At 42.6% G+C, this 23,222-nt stretch overlaps 1 protein-coding gene and 1 long non-coding RNA gene across 2 annotated transcripts; both read left to right on the top strand.

The window, feature by feature from the left end:
• Positions 1-16,496, top strand: LOC119718796 (centromere/kinetochore protein zw10 homolog). The gene is made up of 11 exons (XM_038188218.1): positions 1-210; positions 9,900-9,963; positions 10,540-10,613; positions 10,847-10,967; positions 11,512-11,635; positions 11,749-11,851; positions 12,672-12,857; positions 13,893-13,997; positions 14,660-14,791; positions 15,652-15,744; positions 16,383-16,496. The coding sequence occupies exons 1-11, from the start codon at positions 1-3 to the stop codon at positions 16,485-16,487; spliced, it is 1,317 nt and encodes a 438-aa protein (XP_038044146.1). The 3' UTR covers positions 16,488-16,496.
• A 3,037-nt stretch (positions 16,497-19,533) lies between these two features.
• On the top strand, positions 19,534-21,956 carry LOC119744475. Its single transcript, XR_005273569.1, has 3 exons — positions 19,534-19,583; positions 20,298-20,422; positions 21,324-21,956. It is a non-coding gene; the product is annotated as an uncharacterized LOC119744475 (long non-coding RNA).
• The last annotated feature ends 1,266 nt before the right edge of the window (positions 21,957-23,222 follow it).

Below are 23,222 nucleotides of genomic sequence, written 5' to 3'. Positions count from 1 at the left end.
ATGGATGAGAAGCAGGGATCAACTTCTGATGATGTCCCAACTGGGGAGGTAGCGTCAACCACAGTTACAGAGGGTGATGTTGTCAAGATGCCAACAGATGTGGCCATCACTATGGATGCTATTCCCAATGAAGATGAGGACAAATCCAAAGGTGACTTGTTATTCTTTTACTTGGTGAAGACGTTTGCTCCTTTGCCAGGTCAGCTAAGTGTAATCTCATTCATGTTATTTTGTCCATTCTTGCTTATTGGAAACTTAATACTTTAACCCAGTGAAATTAATTTTGCTGCAAAATAGTTTTGTTGCTTTCCAGGTAATTTTTATGCCCCGCGGCGCAGCCGAAGGGGCATACTGTTTCCGCCTTGTCCTTCTGTGGGTGTGTGGGTGGGTGGGTGGGTGTGTGGGTGTGTGTGTCCGGACAAATCTTGTCAGCGCGATAACTTGAGAAATACTTAACATATGAACTTCAAATTTGGTTTGTGGATTGTCCTTGGTAATCCTAAGAAGCCTTTTGCATTTGAAGCCGAAAGGTCAAGGGTCAAGGTCACAGTGGCTGAAACAATAGAAATTTTGTCAGCACAATAACTTGAGAAATACTTAACATATGAACTTCAAATTTGGTTTGTGGATTGTCCTTGGTAATCCTAAGAAGCCTTTTGCATTTGGGGCCGAAAGGTCAAGGGTCAAGGTCACAGTGGCTGAAACAATAGAAATTTTGTCAGCGCGATAACTTGAGAAATACTTTACATATGAACTTCAAATTTGGTTTGTGGATTGTCCTTGGCAATTCTAAGAAGCCTTTTGCATTTGGGGCCAAAAGGTCAAGGGTCAAGGTCACAGTGGCTGAAACAATAGAAATTTTGTCAGCGTGATAACTTGAGATATACTTTACATATGAACTTCAAATTTGGTTTGTGGATTGTCCTTGGCAATCCTAAGAAGCCTATCGCATTGGGGGTCGAAAGGTCAAGGGTCAAGGTCACAGTGGCTAAAACAATAGAAATCTTGTATTTATTCTGAGATCATAGGAATTAGGGATTAATTCATATAAAACCTACAGAAGACACTAATGCTGTCAATGAACGTTCCATTTGACCAAGGTACATGTAAGTTGATGTTAGAGTGGTGTTATGTCATGGAAACAGTCACGGTTGCGGGGCATTTGTGTTTGTAAACACACCTGACTTGTTTTAAATTGGGGGAATGAGGGTTCAATTTCATAAAAACATTGCACCTTTACTTGGTACTTGGTACTTGGTGGTTATCCTGAATACTCCACGTGGAAGTCTAGCAAGGAGGCCTTGGGGAAGTGGAACTAAATTAAATCCTTAAAGGTGTTGTGGTTTAGGGCGTCTGTGGTGTCTTGAGGGAGCTTGTTCCATTTCCGGATAGTTCGGGGTAGGAATGACTGCATATAGATGTCTGTCCTTGCTGCAATTTCTGTGAACTGGTGGTTGTGAATTCTACGAGCCGGTGCTGGTTTGGGGACTATGGATGATGAGTTAATGTGAACTATGTTGTGTATTATTTTAGTAGGTAAGTAGGTAAGTTGGTTAACTTTCCTTCTCTCTTCCAGTGAAGACCAGCCTAGGGTTGTCAACATGTCGGTCACACTGCTCAGTCTGGAATAATCTCGCATTACGAAACGAGCAGCCCTCATCAGTTGCACTTTTTCCAGGGATGTTATGTTCTTAGCTATGTGAGGGTTCCAAGCAATGCTGCCATATTCTAGGTGTGGTCTGACTACTGCTAAGTACAGCTTTTCTTTGACTGATCTGGATGCAGAATGAAAATTTATTTTGATGAAGTTCAATATACGACTTGCTTTGGAAGTGGCATGTGCTGTTTGGTGATTCCAACTTAGGTTATTCTGAATGATTATTCCCAAATATGTGATGTTGGTTTTCTCTACAAGGTTGGATCCTAACATGGTGTAGTTAGTTTTGCCGGGGGCCCGCTTCCCGGAGATTCACATGATGTTACTTTGCTGGAGTTAAATTTCATTCCCCAGGTTTGCGCCCAGTGAGCCAAGTTGTCCAGGTCTTTTTGGAACATCAGTTCATCAGTTGATGAGCAGATCTTCTGATATAACAAGCAGTTGTCAGCGAAAAGGCGAGTTGTGCCAGTCACTGATTTGCTAATGTCAACGATGAAAAGTAAAAACCGATGGAGGCCAAGCACGGTGCCTTGTGGTACGCCACTGTCGACACTTTGCCATTTCAAAGATTTTCCATTTACCACAACTCTTTGTGACCTGTTGGTTAAGAATTCCCTGATCCATCTCTGTGTTTTTTCCCTTATCCCGTAGTAGTCTAATGTTTGGACCGGTTTCTGATGAGAAACTATGTCGAATGCTTTGGAGAAGTCAAGTACTGCCATGTCTGTGGTGATTTGTTACGAGTTGGGATTTGCAGGACATGCCTTTACGAAAAGCATGTTGGTTTTCGTTCAGGATGTCGTGTTCCTGGAGGTGTATCTTTTATTGGCTATCAATGATGTGCTCTAATAACTTAAAGCAAACAGAGGTCAACGACACAGGTCTGTAGTTTGCCGGGTCTGCACGAGAGCCTTTCTTAAAAATGGGTGTTTCGTTGGCTTTCTTCCAGTCAGATGGTAGAGAACCCAGGTCAAGTGATTGTTGGAATATGAATGCGAGTACTGGGGCAACTTCATTGGCAGCTAGTTTCAAGTTGAGCGACGTCAGTAACTTGAGGACTCCGCTAACAGACACGGTGATGTTTTGTCAAGTCTGAGTAGGGACTCGGTGGTAGAACTGGCTGCACATCGGTGTCATCCCTGCTGAAAACACTACAGAATTGGTCTTGTAGGGTTTCAGCTTTTTCTTGGTCAGATGTGATATTTTTCCCGTTGAGTTTTAGAACCTGAACCCCTGTGTTGTCTTTATGAGTGCTGTTTACGTAGCGCCAACATTTCTGGGGGTTACCTGTAGATGTAGTTTCTTGTAAATGTGTGCGTTTAGCCCTTCGGATTTCGCTGTTCACTTGCTTTTGCAAAAGTTTGAATGTAGACCGCTTGTTACTGCCTTCACATAGCTGCGCTCTTTCTTCCTGCAGCAACGGATTAGGACAGTAGTGAGCCATGAGGGTCTAGAATGTCCCTGGACTGGTTTTTGTGGTACTAATTCGTTAGTTTTCAGCCTGTCCCTAAAAATACTCCAATTTGCCTCAACTGTTCTGGTTTCTGGAGATGACTGCATGAATTCAGTCTTAAGCTCGAGGACAGATTTTTTCAGCTTGGATTCATCCACGTCATTCCACTTGAAGATGGTCCTAGGGGGCTTGACAGAGCGAGGTGCGGTGATGTTTATGTCAGCTAACACTGTTGCGTGATCGCTAATCCCGGAGTTGCTGTAAACATTACAAACCAGAGTTGGACATGTGGTGAAGAGCAAATCTAAGATGTTATCTGTTCCTGTAACTGGGTCTCTCCTTGTAGTAAAATTTGCCTTTTGTTGGCGATTGTAGTCATCTGCGATGTTGATAATTTTGGATTGAATACCATACATGTACCAGTCCTTGAGTTCCAAAGCATGCCCGGGATGTTGAAGTCTCCTCCAAGAATGATGAATGGGGAGTTTACCTGAGCCTGCAATTTACTCAGACTTCTGTCTAGGTTTTCTAGAGATTCTGGCCTGTAGGAGTCGGGGGCTCTGTAATATGCAGAGATGAAGATATCCTCTCCTTGCAGCTTGAGCGGTAGTTAGCACCAGAGTAATTCACAACCATCTTCAGAAAGTTCAATGGCTGAGAAACCATCCTTAACCAAGATAAAGACACCTCCGCCACGTCTGTCGTTTCCTCTGTCCTTGAACCTTCGTTCAACTGTCAAACTTGTGAATTTCTGATGAATGAATGCAAAGTTTACAAAGCCATTCATATCTTAAAACATTCATTCTTTTATAAAGCCTTGTCCGCACTGGACTTTTTTTGGTCAAACTTACCGAGACTATGGGTACTTTTCCCATTTTAAGTCCAGTGCGGACAGCCTAGGACGTTTTCCTCTCATTTCCTTTCCTGAGTCCAACGGTTACTTTTACTGGCCAATTGCTGCCCAGGAAAACTGACCACGCGCCCAGGAAAATTGACCAGGTCACTTTTCCCGAGACGATAAGTCCAGTGCGGACAGTGCGAGTCGGTAAAAGCGGCTCAGGAAAGTGAGATCCGGCCCGAGCACGAGTATCATGCATACAGAGACCGCATGATCCCACACGTGATGTGGCCGAACAATTTGTGGAAACACGTACCGGTACGCTGAGGTGTGTCAAGTCCGAGCGGTAAAATCTCGTTATAAATATATTTTAACGGAGAATACATTCACAGAAAATATCAAGATCACGTTCTGGGAAATACTTTGCAGTCCTTCTTTTTCTCCACCAATGTTTGTTTTGTATTTTCTACGATCCAAATTCGTCCTGTTACGCCGTGTAGTCTGCATGGCACTGTACGTAGGCCGCAGTCCCTGGTTCCGGTCCTACATCATAGCTTTGATTCTGTTAGCATGCGGTGGGAACCAGCGATTACCGATGGAACTGCTGCCGCATGGCTTCGATGTCGTCCATCACAAATGCGTCAGAATAGTAGGCATTTTGGTCAAGATTTATCGTGTCAAGATGAAATAACATCGTATGTTACGATTATATTGTGCATTTTAACCCTAACGTACCTGATTCCATCAAAATCCACCCCCCTGTTTCGGGGGATTTCGGCGGATTCAGGATACCTCCATATTGCACAAACTGGGGGATTTTGATGGATTCAGGATTGTAAGCCTAGGGGAGCTGCAGGATTTTGATGGATTCAGGATACCTCCATATTGAGCTGTTGGGGGACTTTGGTGGATTCAGGATCTCCACAGAATAACTCTTTGGCTATGTTTGTGGTCAAGTAAATACTGCTTGTAGCCCTGCCAGGTCTGTCACATGCTGTACAAAAATGTATGTACCGGGCGGTTGGGAGCTTGTGACTGCGGCTTATTAGGCCTCAGCATATAAACAATGGATTATGTACATAACCCATCCAGACAAAGCAATGCTGGGGTCGGACAATGGCTCATTGAAATAGCCCTTCCAGACAATGCAAACATCATAGTATAGGATTTGAAGGTTTGCATGGTGGAAAGATACTAAGACAAGATAAGTTTGCGGTAGCACCATGTGAATAATTCCAGTTCTTTTCAGAACCACACATATTTTTCAGAACCACACATATTCAGAACCACACATATTCAGAACCACACATATTCAGAACCACACATACTAAAAAAAGAGAGATTTATTCACATGGTGCTACCGCAAACTTATCTTGTCTTAGCATCATAGTATACACAATTACCCCCACAGCCCAAGTTGGATGGAAAAACAACCCACATCATATCCACCAGCAGTTGAACCATGCATTGGTGTATTTTGATGGATCCCATGCAACAACACACATCACAGTTTTCATGCGATCATAGTATCCTGAATCCGTCAAAATCCACCAGAAATTTAGGTGATGGATTTTGAAGACTCTATGCAAAAAACATGCTGTATTTTTTTTATGCCACCATGGTATCCTGAATCCGCCAGAATCCAGCGCGAGTTTTGCTGGTGGACTTTGGCGGATTCAGGATACCTCCAGTATCTTTACTGGGGGATTCTGATGGACTCAGGATACCAGCATTTTTTGCGTGACAAAATTGGTGGATTTCGGCGGATTCAGGATACTTTCTAGTAAAAGAGCCCCAGGAGTTAGGGTTAATGGTGTGTGTAATATTATACTGTGCGTATCGGGGGCTGAAAAAAATGTGATCGGCATTTTATTTCCTGTGCACGTGACTGTGACAGCTCGGTCACTTCTCCCACGCGGTCTGGGTAAAATTTCCCGTGTCGAAAGTCCAAGTGCGGACAGTGGTCACATTTGACCATTTCTCATTTTACCATCATCTCGGTAAAACCTTCCAAAAAAAAGTCCAGTGCGGACACGGCTTAAGATGGAATTTTGCGTCGGGGTGATGTAAATCAAATTGGGTTTTGCCCTTCACCGACTATCCATCTTATGAATAGTTAATGCAGTACCCGCTGCTATGTACATCAGATTTGAACCAACCAGCTCGGTGGTCGAGTGGTAAGATGTCTGCACTAGAAAGCAGGAGGTTGTGGGTTTGAGTCCCACCCGAGTGATTTTTTTCCAACTTTCACTCGGGAGGTACCACACTGAGTATACAGTGTTTATACGTTGGTGCAGGGCGAAACCTAATTTGATTCATTCTTTTGTTGATTAATACAAAGCCCATTTAAAAAGGCAAATAAAAATATCAAAATATTATGAGGCATCAATAAAGTATCAAGTATCAGAAAAGCATACTAGTTCAAATACCAGAATGGTGATAGTACATAGCATTATTTGTGCTTGGCAGTTTTGAATTACGCACACAAAAACAGCAGCTTGTAGAAATTGGTCATTTTTGGGAACCGTCCAAATTAAGATATTTATATATAGGTTTATCTCTAACTGTGTACAATTGTTGTACATCTATATTAACAGTATTCAACTTTGGGATGTTTCTTATTCAAAATTTGCAATTCATTGATCTGTTTGTCAGTGTGAACTGATTTTGTTGTGCAGTGTCTCACTTGAAAACTCATAATTAAACTTACAAATATCTCATGCTTAAAAAAAATCAAAGTAAATTTATTTTCTCTGATTGGAGTTGGTTTTTTAATTTGTTTGTTTTTGTCCATCAGGTCTTGACCCACAAGATAACCATTCCACCAGCACCTCTGACGTACCAGTGACTGGCGCTGCCATAACGGATCCTTATCACTATCTGATGCAACAGCACTTCACCTCAGAGATCTTCAAGATTGGGATCCAAAACCTCCCAAGACATTTTGGATTTGTGGTGAGTTTGCTTTCTAAGCATTCAACTCTCGATAATGATAATACAGTTTGTGCTCTATTAAGAGTTCACGATGTTATCCATGGTGAAGATTTCTCAGGGTCTTTATGTAATTTTGTATAACAGAATTTAAAGGCAATTGGATGAATTTCACTAAAACCTGGAAATATCCTAGCCTCATGTCTATATAAAAGTAATGGTAAACTGCATGTAAAAAGTTTTGATGGTGGGTGATATTGGTTGGTCATGAGTGAGAGCTCCCTCTTGCGGGGGTTATCGCTGCGGGGGTTATCTCGTATCAAACCATAATAACGTCTAGCCCCTAGACTAGGTATGTGGGGCTGTCTGATGAGATAGGCATTGGTGTCTGTGGTTATCACTTATTGCACCGTTGGTAAAAACCTAGCTTATTCTATGGCCACACACTGGAGTAATCTCTGTGCTAAGGGCCATACAAATGTGAGCACAGCAAGTTGGTAAAATGATGCATTTTTTTCATGGAAATATTTTGGCCTGATATTTGGCATAGGGGTTCTTTTTACCCAAGCGTCCCACTTTGTGCCGAAACCTCATATGGTTCAATACTTTGAGGTGTGCACTGGAACGTAAATTGTCAAACAATTGGCCATGCACAACGGCCAATTCAAGATCAACACACAGTCTGGCCTGTATGACTTCACAGACTTTTGTGTGTGTGCAAAAGCAGAATGTTACCCGGAGGTGAGTGGAGGCAATTTTGACCTTTTAACCCTAGAAAATCCATCAGCCCTGCCTGTGCATAAAAACAGCCAGTGCGTCTTATCACATCCTCTGATGCAAACTGGTTAAGATGTTACTTTTTATTGTCAAAAGAAGTCAATTTGGTATCTTTATTTTTTGTTGGTATTCAGGGAGACATCAGTTCCCAGCTCAACAGCTCCACCAGTGATCTTCCTGACCTCACCAGACAGTTTTTTTGTGTGGTCTGTTTCAAGTCGATCATTAGGCTCTGTGATTGACTGCTGAATCTACGAGGTATGTAAATGAAATCCGAGGTGGGATATTAGAGGTGAAAATGAACAATTTTTGAGAGGCCATCTTTTTAGGGTCTCTTGCTACCACACTCCAGCGATACATGTGAATGAATATTATGAGCATGTCAGCTGGAGTTACTCCAGCTAAGTTCTAGGGGTAATTGGCAATGACATAGTCCCATGATGTAACTTAGCCTGAGTAACTTCAGCTCTAATGCCTATCGCATTAGAGCTGGAGTCGAATGTCGGGCAAGTCGACTGTTGAGACAACTCGACTCGGGACAAGTCGACCGTTGAGACAACTCGACCCTTGAGACAAGTCGCCCGGTTTGACAACTCAACTCGGGACAACTCGACCCTTGAGACAGCTCGACTCAATGAAAATGTATACACGTGGAGCGGAAAAAGTTGCAATCTGTGGCAGAACCCGGGCACAGCACGGGCATACTCGATGCACAGAGGCGCGCTCCGATCCGGTGGCCGTCGTGTTGGGCCGGCGCGCCCCGCATGCGAGGACCGGGCCCGGCCCGGCACGCGGGCACATTGACCAGCGCGGCAAGTGGGCTTACAGGCCCGGCAAAAACAATGCCACCGTGCACGGCGCGGCCACATTGACCAGGGATGAGTGTGCGCACAGGCCCGGCAAAAACGATGTCACCATGCACGGTACGGCCATGTTGACCGGGGATGCGCGTGGCCCGGAAAAATGGACGATGTACACAGTCAATCACGCTGCGCTATATCGGCTCTGGGTTTTTTTGAGATGCAACAAAAAAACTCATGTGTCATAACTCCCAATCGGCGATCAGCCGCCGTCAAAATCCCCAGTACTATCCCCAAAACTAGGCCCCAAAACAAGTGAGTCGACTTGACTCAACGGTCAACTTGTCTCAACGGTAGATTTGTCTTTCCATTTATCATACATACGGTCGAGTTGTCTCAATGGTCGAGTTGTCTAAACGGTCGACTTGTCCCGAGTCGAGTTGTCTCAACGGTCCACTTGTCTGACCCCCCTGGAGTCACAACTACGTTAAAAGTACCGGGTCGTAAGAGTCCCGAAATCCCGGACTCTGTATCCCCAGTGCATTTCAAAAACGGTCCATTTTCCCTATATTATCCTGACCCAGATTCCATAATTCATACCTCATACAATGCAACAGACATTCACGAAGCTAGTAATCGACTTCAAACAGGACAATGAAGACTAAAATATGAAATTTTTCAATGATTTTGGTGGCGATTCTCGAGAAACCATGAGAAAAGTCGCGCGACACTATTCTGCCGACTGCCGTTGACCCCCCAAAAAACACAACTTTGGCAAATAAAAACATCAGATTTACCTCAAAACAGCCTTCAAATTACTAGATACGCCACCTGAGGTACAAGGAGAGATCGATGATTAAAATCAAGGTGCTGAAGTTTGCTTACGATTCGGATGAAAAGTGAAATTTCCCGTTCAATTCCGAGAGCTCCCCTCGCGATCTATTTAATTTGTGTATTTGTGATTTAATTTGTGTATTTGTGTAAGTCGGCAAAATGATGACTTGCAGCAGAAGCCGACATTCACGTAAGTCGTCACAAATTCTCTGGTCCCGTGAGTGCCGTCTTAGCTGGAGTTTATTGTAGGATAAGTAAACAATCCAAAACCTGAAATTTTTGGGGATTTCAGGACCTAGCGCCCCTTTAAAGTTTATTTTATTGGAATATTATTTGAAAATCTTAAATGGAATATTTGAGGGGAAAAAAATTATTCTAGAAATTAAAACACTGAAAATCGAACCGGGAGGTTTTCAGTAATGGAATTGTGCCAATTTGGTAGAAACAATAAAATTCACTTGTGATTTTGTGGTGTATATGAATAAAAAAAGAAAGAAGTCTGCACATTTAATGCTGTGTAGTGAATATTCATGTTTGAAAATGTATTTACAGAAATAGTGTATGATAACATTTGTTAATTTGTTTATTTTATCATATTCACCATTTTAGCTCAATGAATACAAAGCTGTCATCACGGCTACCAAGGGATTTGAAGCTTCTCTACGGAAAACAGGTCAGTCAGCAGTTACACAGCAAACCAAAACAAATAATCATACAGAATATTTATATAATATTGGATGGCTTTGAGGTGGATACAAGAATATATTGCATGAGCTATGACAATATTGCATGAGTCGAAGACAATATATTCTTGTATCCCCCCCCCAAAAGCCGTCCAATATTATTATTTTTTATATCGAGCTGACTTAATTCGCTAGAAATACAATTCAAGACACTGTCTTCATTTCTCCTTTTTCGTCAAACTATTTGAAGCTGCCATTGTAATTGTTGACAACAGTGCACGTATATCTGGCCTGCTGCTCGCTGCATGCTTGCTGCGTGGGCGTCTTTGTTCAACGGTACCGCGCACTACGCTCTGTTGAGTGGTTGACAACTGTGAGTTTCCAGCGAAAATGCCTGGATGAGGGCACGCCGGAGAATTTCCAAATTATTGCTATCTTGGTTCGTTTCACAAAAGCATACAATACGCTGATTTATTTTTGACCGCTGGAAGCCTCATATAAATAATAACATAAAACACTGCCTTGAAGCTGAATATTTGAAATAGCAGAGAATTTCTCTTATTCAGGGTTTATTGCAGAAACTGCTTCTCCACTGCTGACCTACGCCAGAGATGTCGATGTCCACTTTGCTAACAAAAAGGTGAATTATTTTTTTTAAGGTACTTCTCAATATGTTGTGGCAACATTTCTTTAATAGCAACATTCAGTTTGTTTGGACTTGTGACTGGACTTGTGATGGACTTGTGACTGGACTTGTGATTTACTTGTGACTGGACTTGTGATTTACATGTGACTGGACTTGTGACTGGACTTGTGATGTACTTGACTACATCCCTGACATTGTTTATGTTTGGTTTATTTCCTTTTTGCAAGTGTCAAGAGCTGATAGTTGAAGCCCGCAAGCTGATGAAGAGAGAGCTGCACAATACAAAGAGAGTCGGTACAATGAAGGTTGACAACAAGAACGTCAAAGATCAAAAACAAGATGCCAAGGGTAGAATTTGTTGGAAATTGTGTGCTTCAAGACTAAACTGGATTTGATTTTGTCATTCTAATCAGCCTTTAACTCTTTCGCTACGGCGAGCCGCTCACGGCGGCTCATACAAATTGTACAGGTCGTACGGAGAGCCGCTGGCAGCGGCTCGGTTGCGCCGCTGTGAATAAACAGGATGTCCCCATGACGTGGGCCATATCTACATAATTTATATCGTATAACCTCTGACCCTAGTTCGAGCCGCTGCCAGCGGCTCTCCGTCTGGCTGGGGTGCACTTTTTGTTATTGTGAGCAGTTTGTTTACGGAGATACATTCAAAGATGGCGGCGCCCACATCGACGCTCGGCGGAATTTTCAGCTTTGAATTATGTCCAGTTGGGACGAAAAAGGTAAATTAAATTCCGTAGCGAAAGAGTTAAGAGTTCTTGCAAGTTTAAAACATTAATTGAAATATTTATTGTTGAAATGTGTTGAATGAACCTATATTAAATATTCAATTTCACTTGAGGACACTTGCAATGCATACTTTCTTACTTCTTTCAGGACAAGTGCCACGTCAGCGAGGGTATCTTTGCACTACCTGAGTGTGCAGTCAGTGAAAGCATAGAGTGTCTTGTTAATCTAGCCTACCAGACATTACAAGAAGCTGCTAGTAATACACCACAATGGTGAGTTGGACATAGATTAATTTGGGGGGCTAATCATCCTTACTCGCAGCAGAAGCTGAATTGTAAAGGACACGGCTACAACGTGGTTGAGCCGAAGGCATGTTATGTACAAGCGCCTCAAGCAGCCGTCGTATGACCCTCGTGGCACAGGAGAGAATTAATGAGCAACTCTACTCACATATTACCCGATCCGGGAATCGAAACCAGGCCACAGCGGTGAGAGGCAAGTGCTTCACGCACTGCGCCACCCATGTCAACTGCATGATGTGATGTGTTTATAGTAAAGTAAAGTCTGTCGTGAGCCAATATGGCCCATCAGGCCACCATTTATCTATGGTTTCCTATCGATACCTATCGATTTAACGAGAAAATTCTAGCTCAAAGTGACGATAGGACCGGTACCAAATAACTTATGATTGTAACTATTCTGCCTGGTATCATTCAGAAGAAAATAATCAGTGAAGGTGCTATTAGAAAGTGTGCCCGCTGGCACATATTTTTCATGTGTTAGCAATGAAATCCAGTTATGAGACCCCTAAAATTGTGCAAACATTTTCTCTGTTTTCTCAAAATGTATAGTAACCACTGAGCTGAAATGTCAACAAGTTAGTTGTTATGCACCCTTCTTAAGATTTTGAGCAATATTGAGCCCCCCCCCCAAAAAAAAAATTCCACCAAAGGCAAATATTCCCATGTTCCTTAAACCAGTTCATGCCGGACGCCATGTATACACGCAAAGATGACAGATAAACACACAGGGAGCAAGGCCGGAAATATCTGTCAGCGACCCGCTTGCAGCAAGCGAGGCTGGAAATATGAGTGTGCTGCCCGTGGGTGATGGCTTCAACCCGCCTGGCTTGAGGTCGAGTGAAAATATATCCCGCTCTTCCTTCCGTTCTTGTCAAAATAATCTCAACTTGAACTTGTTAAAGCAAGGATGAAATCAACAACCAAAGTAATATTGATATTGTCTTACAATTGCTTTACAGAAATCTTGACTTCTGCATTATTTTTTCTCATTTTTCCTGTGAAACAGCAAAAGCTACCCCAGGTGTGCGCTCTCCACCACAACAACTGCATGTACATCGCCCATCACCTGCTGACGCTGGGCCATCAGTATCGTCAATCTTTACCCCCGCCCCTCTGTGACGGCACGTCCACGTTTGTCGACCTAATTTCTGTCTTCAGGAAGCTGGCATCCGAATGTTTCTTGGCTCAAATGGTAAAAAAAATAGCAGCCTATTTTTTCTCATTTGTACCCAGTCAACACATGTTGGGTTTCTACTGTACCTCCCAATATTTCAGTCGGACTAATCTTCAGCACTGAGTTTTTAGCAACGGCTAGCAGCTCAACAAATCATCATGTCTCTCCGTTAGTCCGTTCGCTAGTTAGTTTGTTCGTTTGTTAGTTAGTACCAAACGTTGACATTGTCTGTTGCTCCTACATACTTGGACAGATTTTAACCCAACTTTGTCAAAAGTATCAGTAGCCCAGCCCCACCATGTCACATGACCAAACTGGGGTTAAAGGTCATCATGGGTTCAAGGTTAAGATATTGTCAAATTCCAAATAAGCTCAAATGACAAAAGTAGCGCTGTCAACATGTTGGTTGTGGGTCAAACATTAAAAAATGTCCCTGGTGTCCTCTTCATCTGACCTACAGCTATGGGGTAAAAGGTCAAAATAAGTTGCACATGCATTTGTTGGCCCGCAGCCTCCAAGATCCGATCGAGCTTGTTTAATTATTGATGTAGAACTTAGCCGCTTGTTAACCCTAACACTGTACATCAGGTGTAATCCTCTGTGGGACCTTGCTGCACTGAGCCACCAACACCATTGCATAGACGGCCAATTCTAAAACAATCGAAGCTAGTCTCATTGAAAAATGCCACAGTTGTATCCTGCTGCATTCAGTGACCACAGACTCGGAGGCAGTTTTGACTGGAGATTTTTGACCTGATAGATCTTGCTGAAAGAGCAGACATGTCATTTTGACAAGTGTTACACATTGCTGCATTTAGCAGGGTTTCTAGCCTGACTACCCTGGAGGGTGAGGGTTAAGGCCAGTGTATCTTTCTTGGATTCGCCAATCCTAAGTTTTGACATCACAGCAGGTATTCTTGCTGCAGACCGCAGGAGTTGCAGATCAAGTCACCTGCAGCGAATTTGGCTTTGAATGTTATGTGATGTCAAATGTGCACATTCAAGCAAAATAACCTTCCTGATCGTGTTATTGTTACTGCTTCTATGTTGCAGAGAATTCAGCGAGATCAATTAGTGGAGAGTCTGTCTGGTGCTGAGGGCTTTGACCAAGTAGCGACTGACGACAACTTCTTGGCATGTGAGAGGGCCATTAAACAAGTAGGTTCGGCAACAATCAAAAATTTTAGGCCAAGTGAAAAATAAACCAGTTTCTTGCCATGGCCCACTTGGGTTTTTCCTGCTCGCTTCCTTTGTTGTGTTGTTTTTATTCATATATTTACAAAATAATTTACAAATGTATTGTCAATGTATTTGTTTCTAATGAAATTGTACCTTTGTAGAAGGGGTGACAGCTCCTTCAGACACAATTTTGTATCAGCAAAAGAGTCGAGAAAATGCATCGATCAATTCATCATCTTGGAAAATCAACCATCTTGGGGGGGGGGGGGGGTGCCCGCCTCCTTGATTTTTTTTCAAAGGGCTCGGACGATAAACTATTTTTGTTTTTTTTACTCGGCCTTATCTCGGACTTGGATTTCCACATAAGAATATTCAAATATTCAATTTTGTTGATAAAAATGAAGTCAAAGTAAAGTTTCACCTCTGCCTTTTGGGCTAGGAATCTGGCCATATCCTTTAAAGAAATCCTCCATTTTGCATTTCTGAAAATTACAGCAAAAGCAAATGTTGTATATTAAGCCTTTAACAGGCACGATTTTGTCTGAAATCAGACCTTTTGAATCTGAGAGAAAGACATTACCGGTCTCGAAAGGAATGCATCTTTCAGAGGCAATCTCATCCCTGTCTTTATCCCATTGCAGGTTGTCCATCAGTTGGGTCACCTCCAGCGAGTCTGGACCGACATCCTCCCCAGTAACATCTACACCAAGGCCATGTCTACACTCATCAACACGGTACTCATGCACATCGTGGAGAAAGTCTCGTCACTTGAGGTGAGAAGATCCCTCAAGTATTTGACTGTTTCATGCAGGTATGTCGTCAAGAACACACAACTGATTGAATTCTGTACAAACCTCTGGCGTCTTGGCATGGGCGTCAGGCGCCGTTGGCAATGCATTAGATTGTCCCTCCCAGTGGTCTCCCTGAACTCTCCTTTTGAAAGTGTGGAGGTGGTACTTGTGCATGGAGTGCATAGGCTGCCAACAAATTCCTAACTCAGCATGTTTGAGGGACTATTTTTAAGCTGTGGCAGGAGCTTCTACATGTCACTTGGTGGTCAGTTGGTCGGTCTGTCTGTCTGTCCCCAAAAATTGACCAAAAAGCGTTGACCAAAAATTGACAAAATACCATGCCGTTGTCAGTAAATGCACTCTTGACGAAAGTTATCGGAAAACGAGGTTTGTCTCGATCGATGCATATGCGCATCTATTTTGCATATGTCTGTCCTCGGAAAATTGAGCAAATGCTAGCTCCCTAAGTTTCCAATATAATGTAACTACAACATTTTCGCAAACAAAAACAGTGATATAGTTAACAAAAATTGTTTGTAACATTTTGTAAAGTTGTTTATGAAAATTTTGTAAAATGGAGGCAAGATAATGCTTAATAATGTTAATAGTCACGTAGTGTGTAGCCCGCTATTTTGATGGGAAACTTAGGGGGCTTATTTTGGTCAATTTTCAGCTCGTGATTTTCACGTGAGATGGCTGCCTGGGCTTGTTTTTATGCACAATCATTTCATGTTAGGTGACCAGAGCTTATTGTGCACTCACACTTGTTTCGTCTGTGATGTCCTTGTGGAATACTGCCACTAATTGGTTAGAACATTTTTTTTGGTTGCTCAACTTGACAGGACATCTCAGCTGATGATGCGCAGCAGTTACATTCGTTACTCTCGGGACTGCAAGACAGAATTCCACACTTGATCAAACCAGGAGAAGATGAGGTAAGAAAGCAATTCCTGAATCTAATTTGTTTGTTGTTGCAGAATTTGTTGATAAGATGTTAGGTGGCCCACGAAGTGATGTATATCATGTGTTGATTAATGCACAGTGTGTTGCTTTGTGCATACCAAACATAAACACAAATGTTGTTTTGTTTTTTTTGTAACAAGCACATTCTGTTGAATGCAAACCACACATTACCGTTGAGAGGTGCATTAGTTCACATTAAAAAAATGAATCACTGTGGTTTTTGTTAGGTGTGTAGCAGACTACTCCATAGCTTAGAAAAGTGTATGATCTCTGTATATATTGTTGCAGAGGATGGACACGACCGATAATGCATTGCTTGAACGATACGTGATTACCATTGCAAGCTTATGCTTCATTTGCTCATAAATTGCCCACAAATCCACTTTTCAAACAACTAGAAGTGCATGGGCGTCACGAGGGGGGGGGGGGCAAGGGGGGGCACTTGGTATTAGCACCGGAACGGCAATCCGAAGGTCACAGGTTCAACCCCTGCTCCAGTCAATTTCTTTGCTCAACTTTAAAATTAAAAACATTGTTTATGTTGGGAACTCCTCTTCTTGTCTAGTTGCTCTTTAAACATTTGAGACTGTGATTCTCTCCGTCACTCCAGGGACCACTCGCTATGGTGTTCAGCGCCAGTGACGTGAAGAGCCTGATACGGGCCATCTTCCAGAACACCGACAGACGAGCCACAGCGCTCGCCAAAATCAGATAGGACCAGCCGGGAAAGTAAGCTGAGTTCAAGGCATATAGGATCATTTGCCATCATTTCATGAACTGGACCAAATTTAAGGGCTAATAATTTATAGCTGACATCGTTCCACTGAGCTGTTCAATGTATTGTGTCTCCATGCTGAAAAACCACCAAAAAAAGCTGTTCTTTTTCAACCCTCAAAGTGCAGTTTGTAGAATCTGTCATGCATAGAACCCATAGGTCACAGGGAGTGCCTGAGTGCCAGCTCTGTCAGGGGAAAGTAATGCACAGATATATGTAGTGTACCCAAGCATATGCATGAAGTCAAAAGCCAACTGGCAGCTGTTAAGTGGATGTAGTATTTTAGATAACTGTCTGTTCTCAGCGATGGTTGGGGCCATATGATAGGCAGAGTGTGATATGGACCTTGGTATATGAGATATTATCTTCAAATAAACTTGAATCCTCGATCCTGATTGGTGAATCCATGGCAACAAGCCGTGCTACATATAACAATGTAGCACGGCCACAGTCCATACTGCACTCCGCATATTGCACTATTCTAAGATGCGCGCGCCATTCCATACGAACATGAACAGCGGCATGTGTGTTTCATCTTACTGTGCCTCAAGTTTGCTGAAAGATAAATTTGTTATCGCGCTCACGCTTGTGGAACACAAAAAATGCAGTGCATCTGTGTCCCACATACCACTCAGCCGAATGTGGGACACAGACACACTGCATTATTCCGTGTTCCACTCGCACTCGCGGGATAACTAATAATACCACATTGTTGCCATGGATCGACCAATCAGGAACTAGTCATGGCGCCTTTCATTTGCAAACATCAAAAACCAAAACTGCCAAGTTATTATGAATTATCTTGACTGTTAGTGAATAATAGTCTCAAGCATCCTGTGAAATAACGGCACCTGGTGTGCTGTCATTTTCAAGAAAAGTGGGATTTTGTATCAATTTCCACCGATGGTCAGCCCTGTTTGAGAGAGAAGCTTGACTTTCTGTCTGTTCCCATCCATCTACTGTTGCCGTATACCTAGATGTAGAACAAAAAGATATATTGCAATAGCTTTTTTTCCCACGTGCTGCATCTCTTTGGAATTCCTTGCTTGGTGCTTATTTCCCTCCAACCTATGATCTGTCCTGCTTCAAGAGGAGTGTGGAGTGCTGTGGCCTCGTGGTTAAGGGCGTTGGATTCGTGGTCTGCGGGTAAAGCTGCAGGTTGTGGGTTCGAGTCCAGCCTGGGGTTGTGGTGCGTGTGCCCCTGGGAAAAGCACTTTGTTACTCATTGCTTGTCCCCACCCAGGAGTAATAGGCTATCAGCTTTGGTCCAAATCTTGGGCCACCGGTACCAGACGATTGAAAAGAGCAAAGCTCATAGCGATTTTTTGAAAGGCATATCTAGAGTTGGAGAATGTGTGATAGCTTTGCAGTGTGAGTGGTGGCAGTTTTTTGGGTGTTATCACTTTTGATTTGTGTTTTCATTCAAAATGGCTGTACGTCAATATGCTTGAACCAAATAAATTATATGTGGTAATTACAAGCATGTTTTGGCCTCCATTTTAAAAAAGAAAACAAGGGACAGCGCCCAAAAAGCTGTCACCGCTGCAATGCTGTCGCATATTTTTTGACTAGAGGGGTGCATACCTTGCCAAACATCACAATGAGCATTATTCCCCTCATTTGATACTGACCAAACCCCCACACTGATGGCTTATAAGTGGGTACCTGTGAGGGCAGAGATGGTGTGGTTGATTTAGCTGCTTTGCGCCGACGTGTAGCCCTGTATATCTGGAGTGGCTTGTAGCCTTGTTCAGGGCGAATAGGCATAAAAAAAAACAAGTCTAAAACCCGGATGGGGATCTTTCTGTGCCTCCTAGACCACTTTTTTGGTGGGGAACACTTGGTTTTACCATGAATTAATTGGAGTGGGTTAATCGTTTCTCTTGTTTTCCCGATTTTTATGCTCATTCAGAGTGAGAAGATCAAGAATGACTACACGTGTCTCTGGTTGGCAAGATGCTGTGAGTATTACCGTCAGTTGTTAATGACGTTTCTTCTTCCAACTTCAAAGTTGCTAATTATGGGAACGAATCTACCTGTTAAGCCTCAACTCATAATGTATTGACCATGCACTCACAACTGTGACTGCACAAGCAAATGTCCAACTAAAGTCACGACACGTCGCGTGCATGCATTTCATGTACTGCTGGAAAATCCAGAGTGGCATTAGGGAGATGCACATGTTGCCCATGTGTGAGGTAGACTGACGTGTCTCTAACAATGACATAACCAGCATGCACTTGCCCTGATCATATATTAAGGATGTGACTTGGCGTTTTATTTTGTAAACCTTGAGCAAATATTTTACGAACTGTTTTAAACATTTAGCCATTGACAGTGGTTTTTGCATACCCATTTTGTCTGATCTGCAGAGCGGCGTGATTGACATGATAAATCAACAATGGTTGACATAGTAAATAGCGGGCAGTCGTTGATAAAGTAAACATGTTCTACCTGTTCCCCAAATGTAATCAATTATGAGGTGCTTCTAAGGTTTTGTAAATTAAGTAGGTTTGAAAACAACGTTAATTATTTGTGCTACATATATGTGTGGTTTTCTCAAAGGAAGATCGGGTGAACGGAGATCCCTTTTATATAATTCGGGTTTTGTTTAAATGTTTTGAAAAATTAGTAAACGGAGTAAAAAGTTTTTTTGTTTCATACGTGTAAACGTCACATCTTAATCCTATATTTGCCATGTTGGATTTGTTCTATCACATTTCAAGCAGATTGTACTACAGAAATTTGCTACATTGAACATCCCTCTTGGCTCCCAAATATTGTACACAGTTACACTGAGCATTGCTGGCCGAAAATTGCTGAAATGAGCATCCACTGAACCGAACCATCTTTTGTGGACCCAATGTGTTTTCTTACAGCAGTATCCTATGTATTTATAACCTTTCTTTGTGTTGTTTTCGTTGTTCAGACATCATGAATCGTAAGGCCAGACTAGCCTGGGAGTTGTACCTTAAGATGGAGACGTCTGGTGAATCGTTCAGCCTGCTGCAGCTCATTGCCAACGACGGCTACAAGGTAAATCATCATCCCCTATTTTAGTCCGTTGGATGTTTGGTCAAGATTTTGGCATTAGCCCCAAATTAGTATCCAGTCACTCAATCTCAACCTGCAGCCGATTTCACAAAACAGATTGGTCACTTCGTCCAAACGCAAATGGTAGAGGAGACATAAATCTAAATATAACGCATGTGTAGAAAAGAATGCAGTATCCAGACGCTACTTCAGCGGTTGTGTACAAAGTCTATGGAGAGTCAAGAAAACTTTCCAAGTATTTCTGAACCAAATTGGAAGTGTTTCTCAGTCCCAGATTCATGTTTGTGAAACATTTTTGCAATGACTGATCTTTATTGAGATGATGTGTGAAGACAAAAGTGGCGTCAGGTTGCAACATTGTTTCCCACGTGTAAAATCAACGAGAATACGAATCCCTGTCAAAAAAAGAAAAAATGATTCATTGCACATTTACCACTTTGTGTCATTAGCTTGAATAATGAAGGATGCACTTTTGTGTCCCAACTTTGGTAAGCATGTAGAGGGCATCATAAAATACTAGAATAGCCAAAAATCCCAAACTGCTTAAAATATTGATTTTTGGACAATTTCAACACGGTGGGATATGATCGAAAAATTCAGGCTTTTCATTCAAACTTCTGGTTTTTTTGCTCGACCTCAAATTGGAATTGTCAAGGTCTCCTCTCAATTTTCATATTCCAACTTTTCTGTCGGTAGATGGGCCAGTTCTACTATGCTTTCGATGTCCTGGAAAGATTGGACCCCAATCCTGAATACTGGGAAGGCAAGCGAGGGGCGTGCGTGGGCGTATTCCAGCAGATCATTGCTGGTCATGAACCAAGGTGGGTGTCATCTCTGTCAATCAGCAGTGCACACTGACCAATTAGATCTCAAATCTCAAATTCTGGTCAGGTGACTACAGTACATCAATCAAACAGTGCACACTGACCAATCAGATCTCAACCTTTGGTCAGGTGACAGTCAGGTGACTACAGTTCATCAATCAAACAGTGCGTACTGACCAATTACATCTCAATTAGTATATCACTCCGGTGCTCTACCAACTGAGCTATCCAGCCCAATGTTGGCGGTTCCCTAATTGTCAATGTCTCTGTCAAAGGGGTGCTAGTCAGAAGCCCTCAACCCGCATATGCCATGCAGCCAGGGATCACGCCCAAAGTCACGATGCAGACCTGGGAAATATAAAACGGGGATCACTCAGAGAGGATATGGCTTTTTATTACAAATTTTCATGAATACTTTTCAACTTCTTACCCCTTTAGTTCAAATTCATTGATCTTTATGGATTTTTCCTTTGTCCCCATATTCTATGAACAGCTTTCATTTTCACTATTAGGTTTTGCCCTTCACCGACTTATAAACACTGTTTACTCAGTGCGTTACCTCCCGAGTGAAAGTTGGAAAAAAATCACTCGGTTGGGACTCGAACCCATGACCTCCTGCTTTCTAGTGCAGACATCTTACCACTGGACCACCAATCTCGTAAACTCGGTGGTCGAGTCATGGGTTCAAATCCCACCCGAGTGATTTTTTTCTCCAACTTTCACTCGGGAGGTAACACACTAAGTATACAGTGTTTATACGTCGATGAAGGGCAAATCTTAATATTGAAATGCATCATCCCGACGCAAAGTCCATCTTGTTAATAGCTTTCATTTTTATGTGCACAAAACCCTGTGAAGTTCAAGCCACTAGATTTTTGTCATTTTTTTTCCTCTACAGAGAAACACTCTGCGAGACATCCTCCAAATCTTGCGCAACACCGGTAACCCGCAGGTGGAATACATCATCCGTGTCATGAAGAAGTGGGCCAAGGACAACAGGGTACCAGTTTCCTGAGGTGGTCCCTATCCTAGTCTTGAGATTGTTTAGATTTGTACATCCCAAATGTCCTGCTTCGCAAAGGGATTTTCCAAAGTATTTGTTCTTCACATTGGGAAATTTGCCTTGAAATATTTCTCTATTTAGCTTTGGCAAGATGGTTATGCAGGAGAAAACAACAGTTCTGGAGAGAGGCTTAAGTCTCTCATGGCATAAACAAAGTAGGCTTGCCTGGTTAAGCTGGACTGTGTGACTCGGTCAGTGACTCAGTCAACAACTCAGTGACTCGATCAGCGACTCAGTGATTCAGTCAGATTCAGTCAGTGACTCGTCAGTGACTCGTCAGTGATTCGGTCAATGTCTTCGTTAGTGAATCACTCAGTGACTCATTGAGCAACGTGGTGGCTGTCGTCAACTCAGTGACTTGGTCAGTGACTCCGTCAGTGCCTCATTGAGCGACTCAGTGACTCAGTCATGCAGTGACTCGGTGACTCGGTCAGTGTCTCATCCCGCAGTCAGTGATTCGGTCAGTGACTCGGTCAGTGCCTCATTGAGTGACTCAGTGACTCAGTCACGCAGTGACTCGGTGACTCGGTCAGTGTCTCATCCCGCAGTCAGTGATTCGGTCAGTGACTCGGTCAGTGCCTCATTGAGCGACTCAGTGACTCAGTCGTGCAGTGACCCGGTGACTCGGTCAGTGTCTCATCCCGCAGTCAGTGATTCGGTCAGTGACTCGGTCAGTGACTCGGTCAGTCAGTGACAATAGTGACTGCCTAGATCAGTTGATACTCAGTGACTCAGTCGGACAGTCCGTCAGGCAGCATTGAAATATTCATCATAATTGTGAATGTTCACGTCACAAATGTTGCAAATGTAGGACAACTCTGCAAGTTTGTTTTCTTGAAGTTTCTTGGGCCTGTTTAGAGACAACCCAACGGCATGAGAATGGGCCAGGAATGGTTATTCAAGGAGGGGGGTAGTCATCTGTACGTAATTTAATTATACTAAATAATGGTTTATATTGATATAAATATACATGTACAAGTTTTCAGAGCACGTTTGTCAAGCAATTTGGGTGTAAGGTCCAGAAGGCATGAAACAAATTGAAAATAAGTGATTTGAACAGGGCCCAATTTCATAGCGCTGCTAAGCACACAATTTCTGCCAGCAGAGCCTCTCTGTCTATATTATGGAGATCGTAAGCAGTAAACACAGCAAAAGGCACGCTAATACCTCAGAGGAACAATGTAACTTACCGTAAGCAGTAAACACAGCAAAAGGCATGCTAAAATACCTCAGAGGAACAATTTGCTTAGCTTTTGACGTGACAATGTACATGTAGATCTCAATGCGTGCTGAACCGTTAGCACATCCACGCCATGAGTGCTTAATAAGGATGGTACAATGTTCTGCTGTAGTAATGAGCACAGCTTTTCTGGTAACTGTTAAGCAACGCCATAAAATTGGGCCCAGATTGTATTCAAGTCCCGAGTCCACACAAATCCTTGAAAGTCAATCTTGTCATCCATGTCCCATGTCAGTTTCAGAAATTTCAATCCAACAGAATCTTTCTCAAAGGCAATCTATCACATTGTAAATACTATATTTTTTTCATGTACAATATTGGGAAAGAATGTTGTAACCTGATGCTGCTTTTTCTTCATATCGTGTCAATGAAGTCATTCATTGCAAAAATGATGATAATAGACATGAATCTGGGACTGAGAAATACTTAAGAGAACATTTTCTTGACGCTCCATACTTAACGCCGCTGAAGTGGCGTCAGGTTGCAACATTCTT

Source organism: Patiria miniata, unplaced genomic scaffold (genome assembly GCF_015706575.1).
Source record: "Patiria miniata isolate m_02_andy unplaced genomic scaffold, ASM1570657v1 HiC_scaffold_7, whole genome shotgun sequence".
In the NCBI taxonomy this organism is placed as follows: Eukaryota; Metazoa; Echinodermata; class Asteroidea; order Valvatida; family Asterinidae; genus Patiria; species Patiria miniata.
Note: the sequence above shows the minus strand (reverse complement) of the source record. Positions and strands in the feature narration are given on the sequence as shown.

Bases quoted from the DNA above. Each gene is read 5' to 3' on its own strand.
- LOC119718796 (XM_038188218.1), top strand. From the start codon at position 1: ATGGATGAGAAGCAGGGATCAACTTCTGATGATGTCCCAACTGGGGAG. The intron at 211-9,899 runs GTAATCTCATTC...TCACCATTTTAG, and splicing joins CTTTGCCAGGTCAGCTAAGT to CTCAATGAATACAAAGCTGT. The intron at 15,745-16,382 runs GTAAGAAAGCAA...CCGTCACTCCAG, and splicing joins TCAAACCAGGAGAAGATGAG to GGACCACTCGCTATGGTGTT.